This window comes from Populus alba, chromosome 15, assembly GCF_005239225.2.
Source record: "Populus alba chromosome 15, ASM523922v2, whole genome shotgun sequence".
In the NCBI taxonomy this organism is placed as follows: Eukaryota; Viridiplantae; Streptophyta; class Magnoliopsida; order Malpighiales; family Salicaceae; genus Populus; species Populus alba.
The window spans coordinates 16,218,926-16,239,692 of record NC_133298.1 but is presented as its reverse complement, the minus strand read 5'-3'; the positions used below and the strand labels follow the sequence as shown (position 1 = coordinate 16,239,692).

The following is a 20,767-nucleotide window of genomic DNA, read 5'->3' as shown; positions in this document are numbered from 1 at the left end:
CCAATGTCCACTTAATTCAGGACCAAGAGAATTTTTAATACACTCTTCCAATGATATTTTTTTTTTTATGTTTATTTAGCCTGCGTTTAGAAATACGAGATAATCCATATTTTTAATAAATTTAATTGTTTTTTTTATAAAAATTAATTTTTTTATATGTTTTGGATTGTTTTAATAGGCTAATCTTAAAAATAATTTTTTAAAAATAAAAAAAATATCATTTTGATATAAAAAAGATTTTAAAAAGCAACCATTACCCACAATTTCAAATAAATCCTAAAACTCAACCAAGGCAATTGCTGAGAGAAAAAGAGAAACGGGATTAAACAGTAAATTCCCCATTCAATTTATAAGTTTTCTTATCTTCAGTTTTTAATAAAATTGATGATTACATAAATAAATAAATAAATTTGAAATAAGATTATAATATTTTTAAGATATATTTATACTAATCTATAATAATTTCAAAAAACTCAAAAACATGACCATATCATTAGTGCAATATTGCACATTTTTCACCTAGAAGAATAAAAAATAATTAATCCTTAAAGAACTCAATTTTATATAATCTTAAACTCTCTTTTAATTATGTTCCAGATTTCAAAATTAATCCTAAGAGTTTCCTCTTATGGACATTATTACCTTTCAACACATCTAAAACATACTATTTCTAGCATCTGCAAAAATTCTGGACAGCTGAATATTTTTTAATATGCATATGCAGCTGATCAAGCCAGCTTGAGGCACGAAGAACTTTTCACCCTCTAAGTTCAAAATTTCAAGCTGTGTGTTTTCCGGCAACAAAAGTCATTTCCGGCAAAACCTTACTCAAATTTATACAAACATGATATGCGATAACGAAAGAAGGGCTACGCAAAGAACCCTACCCTCCCCATCTTAATTAATTTCCTACGCAAAGAATTAATAATATACACAACCGAATCCAGTGGCGGAGCCAGAGTTTTTTCAATGAGGGGGCAAATTATTAACAAATACTAAATTATATAGATATATATATTAGAAATCAATTCAAAGCATATATATTAATTCATATCAAGTAAAATTAATTTAAAAATACTTTTAAAATGAAAAAACTTACATTATAATTGTTCTCTTCGAGTTTTCATATTTTGATAATAATTCTAAATCTTTCATATGAAATTCATAGCAAAATACACATCAATTTATCAAAATCAAAACCTATTTCAATTCATATCTATATACATATAATAAGTATGTTGATTAAATTATACTTAATTATTTATAGATATTTAATTGAGGAGCAATGCCTAGTGTATGTGTAAGAGAAACAATTCTAGAAAAACATGCTTTCTACTTGATATTTTACTTACAAACAAGTCATATAAAAATATTAAATTTCAATAAACTATTATGCCAATGCAAGAGATGTCAAGAATAGTGGTTTTGCATGAATATTAATTTATTCCTTTCTAATAAGAAAAGAAATATTTAATTGAATAAATTAGTAGATTTAAATATTTATTTTGAACATATTCATATCAAAACCATAAATTATCATAAACCCTAATATTTTTAACAACTAATTATAAAAAGAATAAATTAAAATTAAACAATAAATTTTTTTTTTACCTAAAATATAAAGCAAAAGGCAAAAAAGATTAATTGCTTGTCTATACTTGATGAGAAATTTGCATACAAGAGAGGCAAAGAACAACAGCTCATGAAAAGAACAAAGTGGCAGAGTAACTCATAAAAAGAACAACACGACAAAAACAGGGAACAAAAAATACTTTTTAATAGCTAGGGATTCCATATTTTAAAGCTGGAAGGCCCGGTACCATCAATTTAATGTGGAAACAAAAGGGAAAAAGAAAAAAAAATTGTGCAATGAGCTGTTTATATTTATTATATTATATTATAAGCCTACAATTATAAACAATGCAGGTTTCCGTTTTCCTTCTCTGCAGTAAATTCCCTAAACTAATATATTAATTTTTTTTAAAAAAAGTTAAGGGGCAATTGCCACTTTTTGTCCCTACGTGGCTCCGCCACTGACGGACCTATCCCATAAACTATGCCTTTCCTATCTTTCTTTTACAATATATTATTTTAATTTCTTAGGGTCCACGAAGCTCTTTATCTAAAGGAAATATACTATCATGAGTTTCAACTAAGGCTAGCATTTTATTAAGATGATCTCTACAGGTCGGCATGCAAGTAAACCAGCAAATTATCTATCGCTCGTCCTCCAGATTGTGGATGACAGGAGAAATTGCTATTATTTTTTTGTCATTTTATTAAGCAAGCCAGACCTTCACCAACAAGACATGCGAGCCTCAGAGTCTTTCCTAGCTATAATGATCGTCCTGATGCATGCTAGGGTGCTCGAAGTGTATACCTGATGTACTTATGTGGGGTTTCGTCAACTTATTAGAACGTGATTGATAATAGTGGTTTTTTTTTTTTAAAAAAATAATTTTTTGTATTAAAATACATATTAATAAGATTTTTTTATTTTTTTAAAAATTATTTTTAACATGAATACATTAAAACAATCCAAAAAATATAAACCGTATTAAATTTTAATAAAAATATAAAAAAAATTTGAATTTTTTAAGAACACGATTTCAATCGTGTTCCCAGACACTGCCTTAGTATGTGATCATTGCTCTTGTTTTAATTGAATCCACTTGATCGTAGATTCTTTCCATTCTCAAGTAAATTGCTTTAGCTAGCTTGTGTTCTTCCAGTACCGATGGAGTTTTTATCCATCGTATCGCAGTGCAAGAGTCCCTGGAAAAATATCAGACAAGAAAACAAATGGTGGAGAATATGAAGACTGTAGCTGTACTATGCTAGTGTCAAATGGCTGGAAAGTAAACACATGCAGTCCAATTTAGTGGCACATAAATGTACTGTTTCACTGTGTAAAAGCTGTAATTCCTTTTCGTGAGTGACGATAATATCTTGCGGAAAAAAAATCAATTTAATATTTTCTTTTTAAAGTTAAATATACTATTAAAACAAATTAACCCAACTAGTTTTAACCACAACATCAAACAATTCTTAAATAAAATAGGCAGCTCCATCCCATCTTATGCAGTTCAAAATAAATTAGGGTTCGTTTTCTCGCCCCTTAAGTTAGTTCTTAGGAAATATTTTGGCATCTTTAATGGGGTCAAGGGGTGGATTCCACTCTCACGCACTTCCCCCCGGCACCGGATGAAGGCGGGTTTCCCCAAGCCTTACATATATAAACACAGTGAACAATTAATTTTTGCTGGTATTTTCTGCTGTATTATATATTTGAATACTTGAGATTTTCTGATTGAGATCACGGCACTAGATCATATAATGCGCTACGCAGTGTGTTAAAAATGACTGCCTTCTGTCCATCTAAAAAATTATTAATTTCGACACTTTCCCGTTGGATAAGATATGAGATAGGTCTGGATGTCCATTACACTGCTTCCATGTAATGGATTCCTTATGTTTCTCACTTTTCTATTTTTGTTTTTATAGAGATGATCGATCCTCCTTTGGAAAAAGTGAGATGGACATGGCCTTGAGGTGTGCTAGCTGCAAAATCATTTTTGTTTTGGCTTTTATTATATAAAGTCTCAAAACTATACGCCCGTCAATTAAATTAAATTATGAAAGAAATAAAAATATTTATTGTGCTTCATCAGGAGGGAGGTCATGATCCTTGATCATGTATCATAACGACCGTGATCCACAAAAAGAAATTTTTATTCTTTTAAAATATAAGATATTGCTCGACGACTATCTCTATCTTTTCTTTTATTGCTTACGTACAGAAAATACAAAAATATCATATCAAAGTCTCTTTCCACTGTCTTATATGGCTGATTAATATTTATTACCATCCAATCACCAAACAGTAATTAAACACGGCGTCATCCTTTCCATCCCTTAATTTCCTCTCTGTGCTTCCGGTATCTCTCTCTATATATCTCAGTGAATCATTATGTCGCTTTGCTTCAAAAGTATCCTCCTACAACAGTACATTATATAGTTTAGATTAATTTTTTTAATATATGTTCTCAAATCAAATCTTTTTTACTTTTAGAATTTACATAGAATCGAACTATTTTTTATTAATTAAAATAAAATTGTAGATAAGATTTATATTAATATTTAATTGTTACTAATATATTAAATCTTTGGTTATAAAGCAAAGTTGAAGCCTAGATTTTTGAGAAAAAAAATAGAAATGTTAATTAATTAACATATATTTCGTTCCAACATAAAAAAAAACTTTCTTTTAACATTATTATTTTTCATGTTATCTCCCATTATAAGAACACACTATAGTAGCTAATATATATTTACAACATGAGGGTTCGTGAATTAATTTAATGAATGAGCTTGTAGTGCTTCAATGCCAGCTCGCACGACTCATATGACATTAATAAGAAATTTGATTTAAAAGTACGACATAAATGTTCTCATTTTCATGATATTATTTATTATAGACGCCACTTCTAAGATATAAGCTGCCTTGGTAGTCACCGGTCACAAAATCCCTCTCTCTACTACTTTAATTTGGATGCTGTTTACGTCACAAATATAATATAAGAATTGTTTTATCCGGTTAATTTAACAAGTAAATTTATAATTTTAATTAAAATTTATTAGTTTATATTAAAAAAATATTATTTTTTAAAAAATTTAAATTGATTTCAATTAAATCGGATCATCATAACCCGAATCTTATACCAGGTTCACCTATGTTATTTTAATTACTATAAAATATATAGGTCCTTTTCTTATGATTTCCCTAAAAGTAATCTTTTGAAAGCAGTAATTAATTAACACAAACATTCCAATCAAACAGATACTAATTATGTGTCCAAATTAGGGTGACGCAAAAAGGTAATTTCCAAATATTATAATATATTAGGGAGACACAAATTAAATAGATATAGATTTTTAATCAAGTTCTTTATAAAAACATGAAATATTACAAGTGGATGGGGAGAGATAGAGGAGACGGGATATTTTACATGAATATTATTGGGAAGAAATTGATAACATGAGGCGATAATTAATATAGGAGGACATAAAAAAGAGCAAGGCTAGACCACAACCATGCATATACACAATTATATACAAATTTAGTGCACGCGTCCATTGATCAGTACTTGAATGTATTAAATCTTGTTTGTGTCATTCGTGATTTCCTGGGTTTGCTTGGCTAGTTCCTTGGCAATTTGATCTTCAAATACAACTTTCCCGCTATCACTCAGCTGTGGTATCACGATGTTTATCTCAGAGCAGATTGCTGTGCCCAACTTTCTGATGTCTACAATGTGTTCATGAGATAACTCCTGAAGTTTAGGCTCCACCACCAAATTTTTCACCGGCTTCCTGTAGATTACGTATATGACCATCTGGATGATACCAAATAAAAACCCCAATATGTTTGGAACCTGTTGAGGTAGCCGGAAAGGAAGAAATGTAAATTAAAAATAAATAAAAGCATAAGTGTAAAGTTGGTGTTTTTATTGATTTTCCTCCTTTTCTTTCCTTTTTTTTTTTTTTAAGAAAACTTTTATGGAAATTCCATATTGAACTTACAGCAACAAACTGGTCTTTCTTTAGATAGCCATAGAAGAACCACATGACTGCACTCAAAGTGAGGAATAAAGACAAGGAAAAAGGCATGAACTCCACGCTCTTTGTTTTTATAACTTCTCTCTGAAAGATTCAATCAAGTATTAGGAAAAAAATATATGCCAGAATTGAAATTTGAGTTGCGCACTCAAATTACTCACCAAAATGAAAAGAGGGGCAACAAACACGCATAGAGAAAATATCATGCAAATCCATCCAAGAACTTGGACACGTTTTTGGCCTTTTGTCAGGAATAGAGTTAGTATACATATGAGACCGAACCCAAAACTATTGATCAGGAGGAGAAGCTTGTAGGTGAGAATCTGCACCAAATAAATTTCTTTATATTAGTGCGCTAATAATGCGAGAAGGGTTTTAAGAAATACGAGATCAGGTGAAAGCAGGTATACATACTTTGTCCTTCGTGGTGGCATAGCGAAGGTAGACAGCAATATAGCCGAACTCCATGAAAAAGGCAAACGTATTGATGGTGATGAGAAGGATGGCATCCTCACTAAAAATTGCATAGAACAGCCAAAGCATTGCACTGAATAGTGCAATCACATATGGAATAGATTGAAACCCTTCGCTTGTTTTCTTCTTGTAAATTTGATAAAATGTTGGCCTGTGACATGTATCATCAATTCTCACTAGTCAGTAAAATGTATAGCGCTCGTAGATGGTAACGATACAAAAGTACGTAGAGAATAATGCTTGCAGAGAGAAAGACTTACAAGGGAGCAAGACAGACCAGACAGGAGATGAGGTTGCCTGTATAACATTGGCAGCAACAAAGAAAACCAAAAAAACATCAACGTAAATTCGTCTACGAGTTGTAGAAAAGAAAAGAGATGGGAATATTATCCATAATTAAGAAGACAAGAAATTGTGGAGAAGTTAAGAACGAGACGGGACTTATAATTTATACCTAGAAGACCAAAAGCTAACATCCATGTCAAATGCAAAGCCATCTCTCTACCACAAGAAATTAAGAAATCAAAGTCAATATTCAAGCCTGTCTCTCTGAACTCTCTCAGACAGTGCTTATGTTTCTCAAGAGAAACTCTTGGTATGTTGTATTCTTGAGCATGAGCTATTTATATAGCAAAAGGAACACTTTCCACCTGGTTCTATTGACTTTTTACACAAAATTTGTACAGTCCAGACATGCCTTAAAGCCATAATTCCCTCTATCTATCCCTATTTAGGCCCCGTTTGTTTGCAGGAAAGTGGTTTCCTTTTGGAAAGTGAATTCCGGGAAAAGTGAATTCCTGGAAAGTGAAAAAGTATTTCCGATGTTTGGTATGTTATATGAACTAAAATAATATATATAGTGTTTATTTTTTATATTTCAAAAATATTTTTTAAAATAATTTAAATTTTATTTTTATTTTAATTTACTTTAAATTAAATTTTTTTTGTTTACTTTAAACATAATTTTTTTTTGCTAATATTAAAAATATTTTTTAAAAAAAATAAAATATTAATAATATATATATATATATATATTCAAATAAAAAAAACTATAGAGCTTGCTGTAATGACCAGCAATTAATAATTTGAATATTTCATTGGGTTAATCAAATGATCATCAAGAAGAAAACTAATTAATACGTTAACAAAAAAACTTATAGGAGAATTTTGATTTTTTTTTTCCTTAAACTTCTTCTCATAGTAACAGTTAAATTAATTCTTTGGATAAGTTCCCAAATTTTTAGGTTCCAGATTTTAGTTTAATTACATTAAGTTGCTTTTATTGCAAAAGCAAGTCATTAACTAGTAATATAAAATTATAATTAGAACCTTATATTATTTTATTGTTTAATTTTTTGTTTATTGCAGCTATAAATTATATCAATCAAATTAAATCGGCTGAAAACGATTTTTATTTCATGCAAGTACTGATCTACATGTTTTCGCATCTTTAGGAGGGTGGATTCCACTTGCTATGCACTCTATCTAAATTGCTTCCCACCTGCATTAGAGGACGGGCTTGCATTTCTTTGGTGGGTTTATTTGTTAAAAAATATATTGTTATATGTATTTGTGGTTGTAATTATATGTGTTTCTGATTGAGTTCACGGCACTAGCAGCTGAGAGCGTGCTCAATGATGAAATTATGCTCCTTTTTCTTTCTAAAATCTTGAGCTTGTCTTTGAGATAAGATAAGGTGAGATTTAGCTTCTTTTTTTTTAAGCAAAAGGTTTCATGGCACAAGAAAAGGCCAATTAGAAAAATATGAATCAAATCTCAACACAAAAGCTTAATTTATAGTGCCAATAAAAATGAAAAAGATACCTTACAAAAATATCGATAAAAAAAAAAAATTGCAATTGAAAAATTATAGAATTATTAGATAGCCCAAGATGCATAAAAAAGACCAAAATAGAAGCACACCCACATAATCATACAACCCCACACTCAAGGTAAAAAAAAAAAAATGAAAAAGAAAGCATCTTCACCAAAAGAGATAAACCAGAACAAAAACCATAGCCACAAGAAAAGGTAGAAAGCAATGGAAACACAACTCAGGTAGAGAAGCAGAGACCATCCTCTGTAAAGAAACAAGATAGCAAAGGAAACACAAACTTGACAAAACAAACTTTAATCGCCAGGAACCCAAATATAAATAGACAACAAATAGGTAAAGAAGAACTAGATGACTCAAATCCAAACAACAAATTCACTTGTTATGTGCACTTTTTGTTTGGCCAAATGATCTGCCATATGATTAGACTTATGAAGAGAATGAATGAAAGTGATTGAGCCAAAGCATAGAGCCAATCTCTTGACTGAAGAGAAAAGCTTATGGTGAAGCCATGATTTGATATCTGGATTATTCATTCAACTAATGACATTAAAAGAGTTTGATTCAATAATAATATGCTTATGATGCAAGAGAGGGTTAGAGGTTGAGATTTCAATAGCTATGACAACAACTCGAAGCTAGGTTTCATTAGATTCTAAAATACCGGTCGACATCAAGTAGATACCAAGAATAGTTTCATAATGGTTTTGCAAAACATCATCTATACTTAAGGGTCCAGGCTTTCCTAGCGAAGATCCATCCACATTCCATTTAAATCTATTGGCTTTAGGGGGAGAGCACATGACAACCAACATAGGTTTTTTTAGATTAGTTCATCTAATAGACCCCCTGTTGATCTTAATAGATTTCAAATTGTATAGGGAAAATCAAAATTTATAGCATTCAACCACAAACAGAGTCTAGTAATAATAAGAAAGAACTAGTAATAATAAGGAAGAACAATGTGTCGTAGTCTGGGGTCTTCTGCTTGAAGATCACATTATTATAAAGTAGCCAAATAGATTATAAAACTGAAAAAAAATAGCATCAACCATGCCTATTTTGTTTTGGAACTTATCATTGACCAAAGAATCCCAATGAGAAAAAAGGGTTGACAAGCTATTCGGGCAACACCACACTAACCCTCACCAGTTAATGACTATGGACTAAATGATCCAATGCTTATGGCAATGCATAAGAATGTGATCAATCAATTCTTCCTCATCTAAACATATAAGACAATTAGCAGTTGAGACATCCAATATACCTCTTCTTACCAACACACCAAAGAGTGTTTATTTAATGATGGCCATCCAACAAAAGACTTGTATTTTAGGTAGGATGATCCATTTTCAAATCCCAGCAAAGGAGACGTTAGTGTACATGGAAGGATAAGAGCTTAATAAACCATGGAGGGATTTCACAATGACTTTATCTGTAAAGTTATGTTTTCATACTAATCTATCCTCTTCATCTTTATCTAAATTCACTTTGGACAAAATAGCATACAGTTGGTGTAATAAACCAAAATTTCTTCCCCGCAAAGGTCTAGACCAAGAGCAATACCAAAACCATTCGTTGATTATGTTGCAGCCCTTGATTATGTTGGGAAGGATCCCAACTGTTAGCTCAAAGTAGGCATGATGCATTGTCAAATCTGCAGAAAAATGCTACCTGAGTTGGCCTGTTTAGGCCGGCACCGGCGCTGATGGGTTGTCATTCAAACTGAAATATTCATATGAAGTTGTAGAGGAACTGCAGAGATCACTTTCATGCAAGTTTTGTCAAATTTGGTGGACGTTAGGTGCATTAAATGAACTTGCAAAGTAGGTAACCAGACCAACTTTACCCGTGTAAAAGAAGAAGATAATGAACAGTGACCAGACGACGCGTCGTCTAATTTGTTTTTTTAAAAAAAAAAACTCAAAACGACGCCATTTTGGGTTTGAATTAGGGATTTAAACTCATTTTTAATTTAGTCTTCCAGCTTTCAATTGCGTTCAATTGAATCCCTAAGTGACCCTAAACTTGCGATATAATGCAATTAGGCCCCTGTAGAACTTCAACTTCAGCCCCGTATTTATGCGCCTATGGCGATATGGTCCTTGGTCTCGGATTTTGTTAATTTAACCCTTAATTGACCATTATAACTTTTAATTTTTTTAATTTCACCCCTGATTTTTGTCAATTAAGACCATAAATTTTGGCGCCTTTTGCAGATTGGTCCTTAGCTGTGAATTTCTTCAATTTAACGTCTAATTGACTCCCAAAACTTTAATTTTCTTACAATTTTACCCTTGATTTCAATCAAATAACTTGGTAAAAATTAATTTTGGTCTCTTAAAATTTTAATATTCTCAATTAAGCCCAAATTAGGCTCCCAAACTTAAACTTTCACCAATTAAGCCTCAAATAAAACTAATTAGATCCATTTAAAGTATAATTAAGCACTCGCACTTAATTAAATCCTTCAATTGGACCCAAATTAATTCTTAAACATAATTAAAATTTAATTTGGCCTATGATTAAATCAAATTGGCCTATTAAAAATTTAATTATGTCCTTAGACTTCATTTTTTATGCAAATTCGTCCAATAATCATTTAATTTGACATTGAATTTGTATTTTTTTTCTCTATTTTTGGGTATAATGGGGTACAATTAGGCCTTGAATTTCCTCCAAAATTGCAGCTTGATTCCCCGATTTACTTTTTTAATATCGCCAACCTTTATTATTTTTTTTATTATTTTGAAAACGTCATTGATTTTTGAGGAATAATTTAAAATTGTGTTATGACAAGAGTAAAGAAGGAGATATTAATAGGTAGAAGGTCGGACCAATAGAACTCATCAACCAATCGGACAATATCCTGGTGGGATTTAGCTGTACAATAAACTTCTAATTTATACTATAATTTTGGGCTGTTAAGACATTCAAAAATAGTACTAAGTTGATGGAGATTTTGTAATGAATTATGCACTGGACTCATCCTGTTCTGATTGCAATCACTCACGGCACTCATCGGCATGCCATACGCAGGTACAGTGCATAATGGCAACCTTTTCTTCTCTTTTTTGATTTGATTTTTTATTTTTTTTGGAGACCATCCACTTTATGGATAAGATGGGGTCTGGCTTCTTAAAAGGTTCAAATAATTACTCGTAAAGATTTAGCAAATTAATGCATGCACACGTAAAATTAATATTGGGTGTTTTTGTGTTTCAGGAGACTGCCAAATATTTCGCTTGCCATAAGTTTTCCTTGCGTAAGTTTGGATATTGTAAACAATGTGATCCAAATTTGATTTAGTCATCAGAAATCATACTTTTGCAAATAAAGCTTTAAAGACTTCGAGTGCGTACGTTCTCTAATCAACAACTTAAATATTAAATATTAAATAATCATTCAATCTAGATTTTAAAAGAAATTCGAAAACGGTCTTTCATTAGGTCTTTAAAACATCAAAGAATAAAATATTAAGATTGAATCTCTTGATAAGTTGATTGAAAGAAGAAGTTTTGATATTAAGTTAAATAATCATTTAAATTTAAAGGTTTAAACCAATATGTGAAATTTCAAAAAAAAAAAAAAGATACACAAAATTAGCTATAAATAAATAGTTATATCTATATATTAATACATAGTTAGAAAAAGTAATGGGGAAATATAAAAATGTTGAGATTATCTTTGGCACATTCTTATATTGACGTTTAAATGGACCATAGTTATATACTTAATTAATACTTTATTTAGCATAAAGAAATTTTCAATTACACGTTTATTTTTTCAAATAAAAACAAATATCTCTAGCCACCTCGTCATGTGTATTATGCGCATGAACATTTCTTTTCCAGATCATACATAAAAGCACTAGTCTAGTCGATATTAAAGTCACACGTGTAGACTCATATGCCATAAACTTAACTCGAACAATATGGATGATAACCCAAGCTACAGCAAATTCAGGAGTTTTGCAAGCAAACATCCATTCTTCATTTGTGGGTTCCCTCACATGGCTGTCCTCCTCTCTCTTTTTTCACCAAATTAAGAGCAAAATGAACCTATAATGTTTTCCATCGCCAAAAACATGTAGTTGAATTAGTAATATCATCACCTTCATATAATCTTCAAAACTTGTGTATCAATTAAGCTATAAATAGTTGGTTTGTAACTTTAAGGATTTGTTTGGAATTGTAATAGTACTGTTGATTCAAAGTATTTTTTGTTTAAAAATATATTAAAATAAATTATTTTTTAAAAATTATTTTTAACACTAGCGCATTAAAAAAATCTGAAAACATAAAAAAAAAATCATTTTAAATAAAAAAATTCAAAAATTTTAAGTGTTTTTTTTGCAATTAACTTCTTTTGGAAACTTGTCTATCAAGTACGTTATAAAAATGGTTTGTAATTGTAAGATTGTAACCAATAAACAATAGTTTTCATAACCATCAAAATAATCTAAAAAAATATACCAGTCTATATTTTTTTTATCAATGATTTCCGGTACATGTTTGTAACTAGATCAACGATAACTCAATAAACGTAAGTCTTTTTTGCAATTAATTTCGTTCTTCTTGAATTTCAGTTATGATTTATTAAAGTATTACATATTAAGTTTGCTTAAAGCACCCGAATTAAAGACATGTATTTATCCACGTGTCTAAATACAATGTAGTTAAAATTAGATACACGTAAGCATGATAAAAAGAAACTAAAACCCTAATCCGATTGATTAAGACAGAAAATGGCTCCTGTAATGCTTGTGTCATAGAACAGGCAGGGCCTAGACTAGACTTGATGCCTTTATTCTTTTATTTTTATTTTTTTTATCAAATATTGGAAAACAAAAAAGAAAGACATGGGCTACAGCTACAGCTCCTCGCCTTTAACTTCTAAAATCTAAAGGGAGCAAGTTGTTCAAAATATTCCATCAGCATTAAATTAAAAAGAAAAAAGAAAATTGAATCTGTAATCCATGAACCCCCACTAATACGCCTAGTGAGGTCCTCCTCTTTAGGCCTAACCACTTTTCTTCTTTTCAAACAGAAACAGCAGCAAGGGGTCAAATCCTTAAAGCACATTAATAATCATGGAATAACAAACAGAAAAAAGGGTCAGATCCTTTCTGTAAGAAACCATTGCCATGAAAACCTTAAAACGTTTGATCAAAATGATTTTTGTACACACTCGTGATTAAAAGGCACGATCTTTTCACTCAAAAAAAATCTGAATTTTTTAAAATTCAGGTCTAAAAAACATTTTTCTCAAAAAAATGTCAAGAAATATAAAATAAATAAACAATAGAAAAATGGATGATTAACTAAGAGTATTTTTGAATTATTTTGATATGTTTATATTAAAAAATAATTTTTTAATATATTTTAAAATACTATCTTAACTGATGGGTTAATAAATAAGTCTAGAGCTCGGATTGGATATTGATGATGGTGGATTGGGTATTGTGCTTGTATTCGTTTCTGTGAGTATAAGTTTAGGGGAATGTTAACTGGGGGACTGTGGGGTTATACCTAAGAAACGTAGAGTCAATTATTGTGAAAACAATAATGTTTGGGACTGATTTGTAAATTTGTTTTTTAGGGGGTTGATTTTTAATATTGACTTGATTAAATTAATTTATGATCCGGTTAGGTAAATTAAATTCATTTACATTTGATTGATTTAATATTTAAAAAATCAATATACATTATTTTTCAATAAAAACAATAAATTTTAATTAACTTGATGTTAACCTCACGACAGTGATGAATAAAGTCCTGAAAGGGGTCTGAAATTATGCTTTCATTGACAGTGTTCGTGGAGGGAAAAGGTTAAATGACACAAGCTGACGTGTCACGACCCCAAGGGCTGCAGCCCAATGGGTTGTCTTGGCCTTGGGCCTTGCTATACTAAATAGTAAATAGTGTAAGAAAATAAAAGAAAGGCAGCAGGGTCTTGTTCATAATATATTTTGATGCAGAGCATTTGCAGGTAACAAATATCTTTTAGTAGTCTTGTTAAGCTAAGCTGTGAGGGATAAAAAAATTCTAAACATTAATAAAAAAAAAATTAATTCTCATGAAAGTTTGTTGATATTATCATTAAACTTGAACACATAATTATTTTTTATTTTTTTATAAAAGTTTCTTTTTATATCAATATATCTCTTGTTTATTTTAAACAACATAATATTTTTAACTACAAGTATTGTTTCTGTTTAAAAAATAAATTTATGATTGTTTAAAGCATGTTATAAAAAATATTGAAATAACATATACAATATGATTAATTGAAACAAAATAATAAATATAATAAAATCATGTTCTAAATCTATTTAAATATTCCAATAATAAGCAATTGTTTTCAATAAAGATTTAATAAATTATTTATTATTAGTATTCTTATTTTCATATCAAATATATAATAATTGAAAAATAAATTAGGAAAATTGAAGTAAAAATTTATAATAGTATTTAAGAATCATGACAGCAATTTTTTTTTTCTTTGGAATATAAAAAAATCAAAGGAAACAAAAAGAATAATTAAAAGAAGAAAAAAATAGAATGTCAGTTAAGGGCCAGGACCAACGTCTCGCTAAAGTTTACATTTAACTCAAGGACAAATGTGATCTTGCTAAAAAGAGTATTAAAGAGACTTTAGAAATTCAAGTCAAGAAACCAATAAGTGTATAATTATGACTTTTATTTCTGATATTGACTTTATGAGCCATAAAATTAAGAAAAGGTTATCATTCGAATTTCGGTTCGAGTCCCAGTTAAAATGGAGCTGGAAAGTTTGTTCCCTTCCTGTTTTTATTGGGTCCTTTTTGTGTGGTATGTATGTCACCCCCGTGGTGTCTTACTTGCTTATTGGACTTGCAGGATGTTCAGTGGACCGTGGGATTAGTCGTGGTGCGCGCAAGTTAGCCCGGACATCCACATTAATTAAAAAAAAAAAAAAGTTAACGGGAGGGATGAATTTTAAAAAAAGCAAAGATCTTGAAAGAATATATATGTGTGCGTGTAAGTTTTTAATATTTTTTGAATATTTGACAATTAATTAACTCGAGGGCAAATCTTTCGCAAGTGGAGAAGCCTGACACGAGACGTGTATCAACTGACGTGAAACATCTGCATGTTGATATATCCAAATCGAAGAAGAAGTTTGAACGAGTCAAAAAAGAACTTGGTGCCTTAAATTGACGAGTTTTAATCCAATATATCGCATGATAAGATAAAATTTAGCTTGCACGTTCTACAAGCATGGTTCTATAGAGAGTTAGTTTATTGTAATTAGTTCAGGTTATTTTCATGCCTAAATTAAGTTCAGAAGTTGTTTCATAATTTCCTTTATTTTTCTTTTTTCTTTTTAATTTTGTTTAGAAATCCTAATGTTAATGTTAATTGGATTTCATATTTTTGTACATAATTGTTTTTTTCAGGTCAGATTTTTTATTCGTTAGTCTTTTTCTAAGATCTAAGTCATATCTATCTTCATGAGAAAGTTTCTACATTATCGATTAAATTTTAATTATTTTAAGGTTTAGATTTTAACATCTCATTTATTTTGTACTTTGTATCTTTAATACCTGAGGATGTGTTATATTATATAGTTTTACACCCTCAGATATTAAAGTCTATATCTAAATCCTAATACTTTTAAACATAAAGTGAACAAAATGATTGGTGAAGGATTTTTGATATCTTGGTCAAACTCTAACGGATAATCATAAATTAGTTATGATATCTATTTTTTGTGTTTCAAAACATGAGAAGGGTGAATTTTTATTTTTTATAAAAAGTATGCTTATAAAACTTTTAAGATTTGGTCATATGCATGAAAAAATATATTTTTTAAAAAAACAATTAATTTAAAATTTTTGAGATTTTTTTTTAATTTTTCATTTTAAAAAAATTTCAGAGAAAACCATATATTTTAATACCGGATCTATATCTTATAGTGTAAATGTACGATCCGATTTTATAAAGAATTGTTCGAAAAACATGTGAGAAAATCATTTTTTTTAAAATAACCATTGGAATATTTTTTGTTTTTTTAATAATATATATATTATTATAATATTAATAAATATAAATTGGTATTGACCCAGCCCAATTGGGGTGGGTTGTTATGGGCACGATAGGTCTACCACTTTTTTTTCTATTTGTTTTTTTTACTAAGCTGGATTCAACCCAGGCCTGCATGGCCACTAGCCCAGCCTTGTGACCATGGGGAAAAATTCATGTCCTATGCATGTAGAATGCAGTGGCTTGAGGGTTTGGGGGAGAAAAATCCCAACCCGACCGACTGACTAAGGGCCGACAACCTCTTTCTTTTTTTATGTTATTAGGTTGGGCCTAGAGTCTAAGTCCAATCAGGTTGGGCCAACAAAAATCTTAACCTCTTTTCTTTTAATGTGTGAACTGAATTTAGCTCAATTATCTCGATTAGATTAAAATAGATCTCAACCAGGCCCATATAATCGCTAGCGGGACCTACTATGGTATAACCCTAGTCCAATATGCAATATGGTACAACCCAATTATATATGGATGATGAATGGCTTGGTTCAGCCTTACTTCTCAAGAGATGGGAACTTTTGCAATGTCTATCTGGTTCAACCCAGTTATTTTGTTTTTATTAGAGTATTAAATATTAAGGCTATATTATATATATATATATATATTAAAAAAAGATATTATTTTCTTGACGTGTAATTGTGGAGTGTATGTGATATGTTACGTCCATGCATCTTTTTGGAGTCAATGATATTAATAGCATACTTTTTGTTCAAGTTTGTTTTTTATGAATTATTTTACCAGATAATTTTTTTGCTAACAGAATTATTTTTATATTATTATTATTATTAAGAAGAGATTAACAATAAAAATTATGCAGAGTTGAATAGCTTAGAAGACACTGAAATATGTCTATGATTTACTAAAAATCATAAACACTTTGATTATAATTTTTTAAACTAAATAAAACAAGTTTCACATCCTTTTTTTTTTATCTTTCTAAATTTAGCTAAATTATTTTAATTTCTAAAATATATAGAGGACTGGTTCTACAGTAAACAGGTTATTTTATTTTGTTTACGTGCACATGACACAACCATGTAGCATGCATTCTTTCATACAAGAAGGTACTCCAACTTGTGTAGTCACTCTCCTATTCTTCAAAGTAAAACAGAAACGGCGGATTAGCTATAAATTAAACTTTGTTGGTGACATCCATGGCTTCCTTGGTTTGATCCTTTGCAGAATGAGCTTCAAACACTTCATTTCCACCCTCCTCGTTCAGCTTTGGCATCGCAATGTTTATATCGGAGCAATATTGTTCAGACAATTCTTGAGTTTTTGGCTCCGCCACCTCATTTTTCTTGGGGTTCCTATAGATGAGATAAAGCACCATCTGGAGGATACCAAAAATGAACCCCAGGATGTTCGGAATCTGTTGATTCAAAACAAAAACAATCATAGATTAGGATAATAATTTAAATAAAACCTTAAATGTACGTTTTTTTTATGTCATATTGAACTTACAGCAACAAACTTGTCTTTCTTTAGATAACCATAAAAGAACCACATCACTGCACTCAGAGTGAGGAAGAAAGACAAAGAAAAAGGCATGAATTCCACGCTCTTAGTTTTTATAACTTTTCTCTGCAAAACACAATTAAGTATTAGGAAAACGAATATCGTAGTGCAATGTTTTCTTTAAGATATGCAACAGTTGATATCTGAGTTGCATGCTCAAGTTACTGACCACAACGCCAAGAGGTGCGACAAAAACACAGAGAGCAAATACCATGCAAATCCATCCTAGAACATGGACACGTTTAGTGCCCTCTGTTAGTAAGAGACTTAGTGCACAGATGAGACCGAACCCGAAAACATTGAACAACAGGAGAAGCTTGAAAGTCAGAATCTGCACCAAATTAATCACTTCAAATTAGTCAGCCAATAATGTGAAAAGGACCCTTTTTCACATTTTGAGGAAGACAGCGATATTGAGGTGAAAGTAGATATACATACTTTGTCCTTCTTGGTGGCGTACAAAAGGTAGACAGTAATATAGCCGAACTCCATGAAAAAGGTGAAGGAATTGATGGTGATAAGAAGCATGGCATTCTCGCTAAAAATTGCATAGAACAGCCAAAGCATTGCACTGAATAGTGCAATCACATATGGGATAGATTGAAACCCTTGGCTTGTTTTCTTCTTGCAGATTTGATAAAAAGTTGGCCTGTGATATATATTTTTTAATTAGTTATCACAATTTAGTAGAATGCATAGAGGATGGTAATTATTGAGTATGTGGAAAACTGGAGATTTGCAGAGTACGTGAGACTTACAAAGGAGCAAGGCAGACCAAACAGGAGATGATGTTTCCTACAATTGGCAGCCAAAAAGAAAATTAATAGAAGCAAAATGAGTTTAATAATCTGAACCATTTTCTTGAAGATAGTACACTGAGAGAGAAAAAATTATCCAAAATATTATGCAAAGAAGCTTAATAATTTCCATGCATCAAGAAGTTTCATCTCGATCGATGTAGAACCGCCTTAATATTATTTTCCTTAAACTTGAGACATTCAACTGTATATATGGTAAGAGGAGATGATGAAGGGTAAGTGTGGATTAAGTTAAGATTAGATCTAATTAGGATAGATTTATAATTCTATATCATCTAAACTTGTTCATGTGAAACGACCCATCTCACGTAACAATTATATTTACATTTTCATCCTTATAACTTCTGCACATCCATTCCAGTTTGTATTCTTTCCTACTTTTAATAATTCCACCCCTACAATTCGTTAGTTATAAGTATTGAGTCTTGAGCAGGAAAAAATAATTTGATAAATAGAGAGTTCAGTAGTTTACTGATAAAAATTAACAGATTCTTATGTGTATAATAATAAACTTAACAATTTGAATAGGATAGTAACAATTAAGAAAACTCATTTAAATTATATATTATAAAACCAATAAAATAAGAAAATAACCCTCGACAACATGCTGGCACTTAGCTTGTTTATATACCTAAGAGACCAAAACCGAACACCCATGTAAAATGCAAGGCCATCTCTCTGCTGCTGCTACAAAAAAGAAAGAAATATATAGATATATGTATGTATGTATCAAGTCTCTCTTGCGCAGCTCTCTCCCTCACGATCAAAAACCAAGTTGCTTGTATTTCTCGAAAGAAACTCTTACCATGTTTGTATTAGTGGGCAGCGGATATTAGCTATTTATAGCAGTGATGGGAGGAAATTGCATGGATAATATCTAAAGACCAACAAGGTTCCTTAAATTCCAGTTAAGTTTCTTTGGACTTTTTGTACATAAGCTACACATGTAGCTCTAATTAGTGTCCTCTATACTCTAGAGCATCTAATCTATACTTGTCTTTTCTCGTTTTTTTTCCTTACATGTCTTGAAGTACCCTTTGCTTTTAACTTGTAATTAAATCGACAAGCTTTTCCTTGTTATTTAACTACATGTAGATCAATCAGGTCCAGTTACATTTGTATTTGTTTTTTATGGGACCACTAGCTTTTTTTTTAAATGTATACTTGTGTTTTTCTTTTTTATGGGACCTTTGAACCTTTCTTGTTAACATATATGATGATTTTCAGACTCCGAAAAGATAAACTATATTTTTATTTTATTTAACATGTTTAATAATTTATAGAATAATTAGTTGGTGTATTTTAAACTATCCTTTTTATAAAATGAAAACATTAGTATATGAAAATGTTGATAATCATATTAGACATACGATTTGTAATCACAAACTTTCATTTATTAACATTATATTTAAACACGACTATAAATGCATATATATTAATAATATATATACTTATATATTCAAAATAATAACATGATGATGATTAAATTCACCAAATATTTTAATTTATAAAAAGATTGAGGGGTGATAGGATTTTAACTTACGATCACTTAATTAATATCAAATAATAACCCCAACTTAAATATTTAAATTATTGAATAAGATTTTAAAAGCAATTTTATATTAACTTCTTAATATCCTTATTAAACAACTCTTCTTTATATATTAAGTTGTGCTTCTATTTCCCTAGTAGGTTAGAACCGCAAAATTCACTTTGATTTGACTTTCAATTTCAACTTCTAAACCCCCTTTTTTTTTTTTTTTTTTCTGAGTTATGCAATATATACATTTCTTGTGTAACTCTTTTGGACTTTGGACTGAGCTTCGTTGCAACGTTGTCTACAGGGTCTCATACGTTTACGTTTTTCACTCTAGTTTTCAACATAAAGTAATAAAATATTTTCTCTGGCCGTGTTTGCATTTCCAACCTGTTCTTGTAAAATTGATGATTAAAATTTCAAAAAGATTTATTGAACTTTTTTCCATTAATTACTTATCCCCACTAATTCATTATAAAGTGAGCTGTCTATGCATTTTGAAACTGTGATGCATGTTAATATTCTATAACCTAAAAGTAACTAGATTGAATTTTTATAAATGACTAACAAAATAGAAAATAAAAACCATCAAAGATATGTTTTTTAATAAATTGATACCATCCGTGATTTTATTAATAAATGTTTTTCTAACAGAATTAATCTGTATCTAAACACCAATAAGAAAATTCATTAGTAGTATGTAAAATTCTGGTATTGTGTTATAAATAGAAATAAATAAGATGAAATTTGAAAATGTATGATATTGTTTACATTATTTAAAAAGACTATGCACTTTTTGAAATTTATTTTTATTTAATTATATCACTACTAGTAAATTAAAAAATATCAATGGAATATTTTGTTGGTGTTTAAGCTAAATATCATT

The 20,767-nt window shown here is 30.0% G+C and overlaps 2 protein-coding genes across 2 annotated transcripts; both read right to left on the bottom strand.

Moving 5' to 3' along the window:
* Window positions 1-4,928: 4,928 nt before the first annotated feature.
* LOC118057525 (bidirectional sugar transporter SWEET10) lies at window positions 4,929-6,685 on the bottom strand. Its single transcript, XM_035070125.2, has 6 exons — window positions 6,548-6,685; window positions 6,354-6,390; window positions 6,034-6,244; window positions 5,781-5,942; window positions 5,584-5,703; window positions 4,929-5,435 (listed from the first exon to the last, which is right to left on the bottom strand). The coding sequence occupies exons 1-6, from the start codon at window positions 6,588-6,590 to the stop codon at window positions 5,157-5,159; spliced, it is 852 nt and encodes a 283-aa protein (XP_034926016.1). The 5' UTR covers window positions 6,591-6,685; the 3' UTR covers window positions 4,929-5,156.
* Window positions 6,686-16,889: 10,204 nt separating this feature from the next.
* LOC118057527 (bidirectional sugar transporter SWEET10) lies at window positions 16,890-19,137 on the bottom strand. Its single transcript, XM_035070126.2, has 6 exons — window positions 18,976-19,137; window positions 18,285-18,321; window positions 17,965-18,175; window positions 17,696-17,857; window positions 17,473-17,592; window positions 16,890-17,380 (listed from the first exon to the last, which is right to left on the bottom strand). Exons 1-6 carry the CDS (start codon window positions 19,016-19,018, stop codon window positions 17,141-17,143), a joined length of 813 nt encoding a protein of 270 aa, XP_034926017.1. The 5' UTR covers window positions 19,019-19,137; the 3' UTR covers window positions 16,890-17,140.
* Window positions 19,138-20,767: the final 1,630 nt, after the last annotated feature.

What these genes read in the sequence shown, in the direction of transcription:
- LOC118057525 (XM_035070125.2), bottom strand. Translation starts at nt 6,590, where the DNA reads ATGGCTTTGCATTTGACATGGATGTTAGCTTTTGGTCTTCTAG. An exon ending in CTGGTCTGTCTTGCTCCCTT is followed by an intron (nt 6,245 to 6,353) that starts GTAAGTCTTTCT and finishes TACATGTCACAG; the next exon opens with GCCAACATTTTATCAAATTT. An exon ending in ATGCCACCACGAAGGACAAA is followed by an intron (nt 5,943 to 6,033) that starts GTATGTATACCT and finishes TATTTGGTGCAG; the next exon opens with ATTCTCACCTACAAGCTTCT.
- LOC118057527 (XM_035070126.2), bottom strand. Translation starts at nt 19,018, where the DNA reads ATGGCCTTGCATTTTACATGGGTGTTCGGTTTTGGTCTCTTAG. An exon ending in GTTCGGTTTTGGTCTCTTAG is followed by an intron (nt 18,322 to 18,975) that starts GTATATAAACAA and finishes TGCCAATTGTAG; the next exon opens with GAAACATCATCTCCTGTTTG. An exon ending in TCGCACCTCTTGGCGTTGTG is followed by an intron (nt 17,593 to 17,695) that starts GTCAGTAACTTG and finishes TGTGTTTTGCAG; the next exon opens with AGAAAAGTTATAAAAACTAA.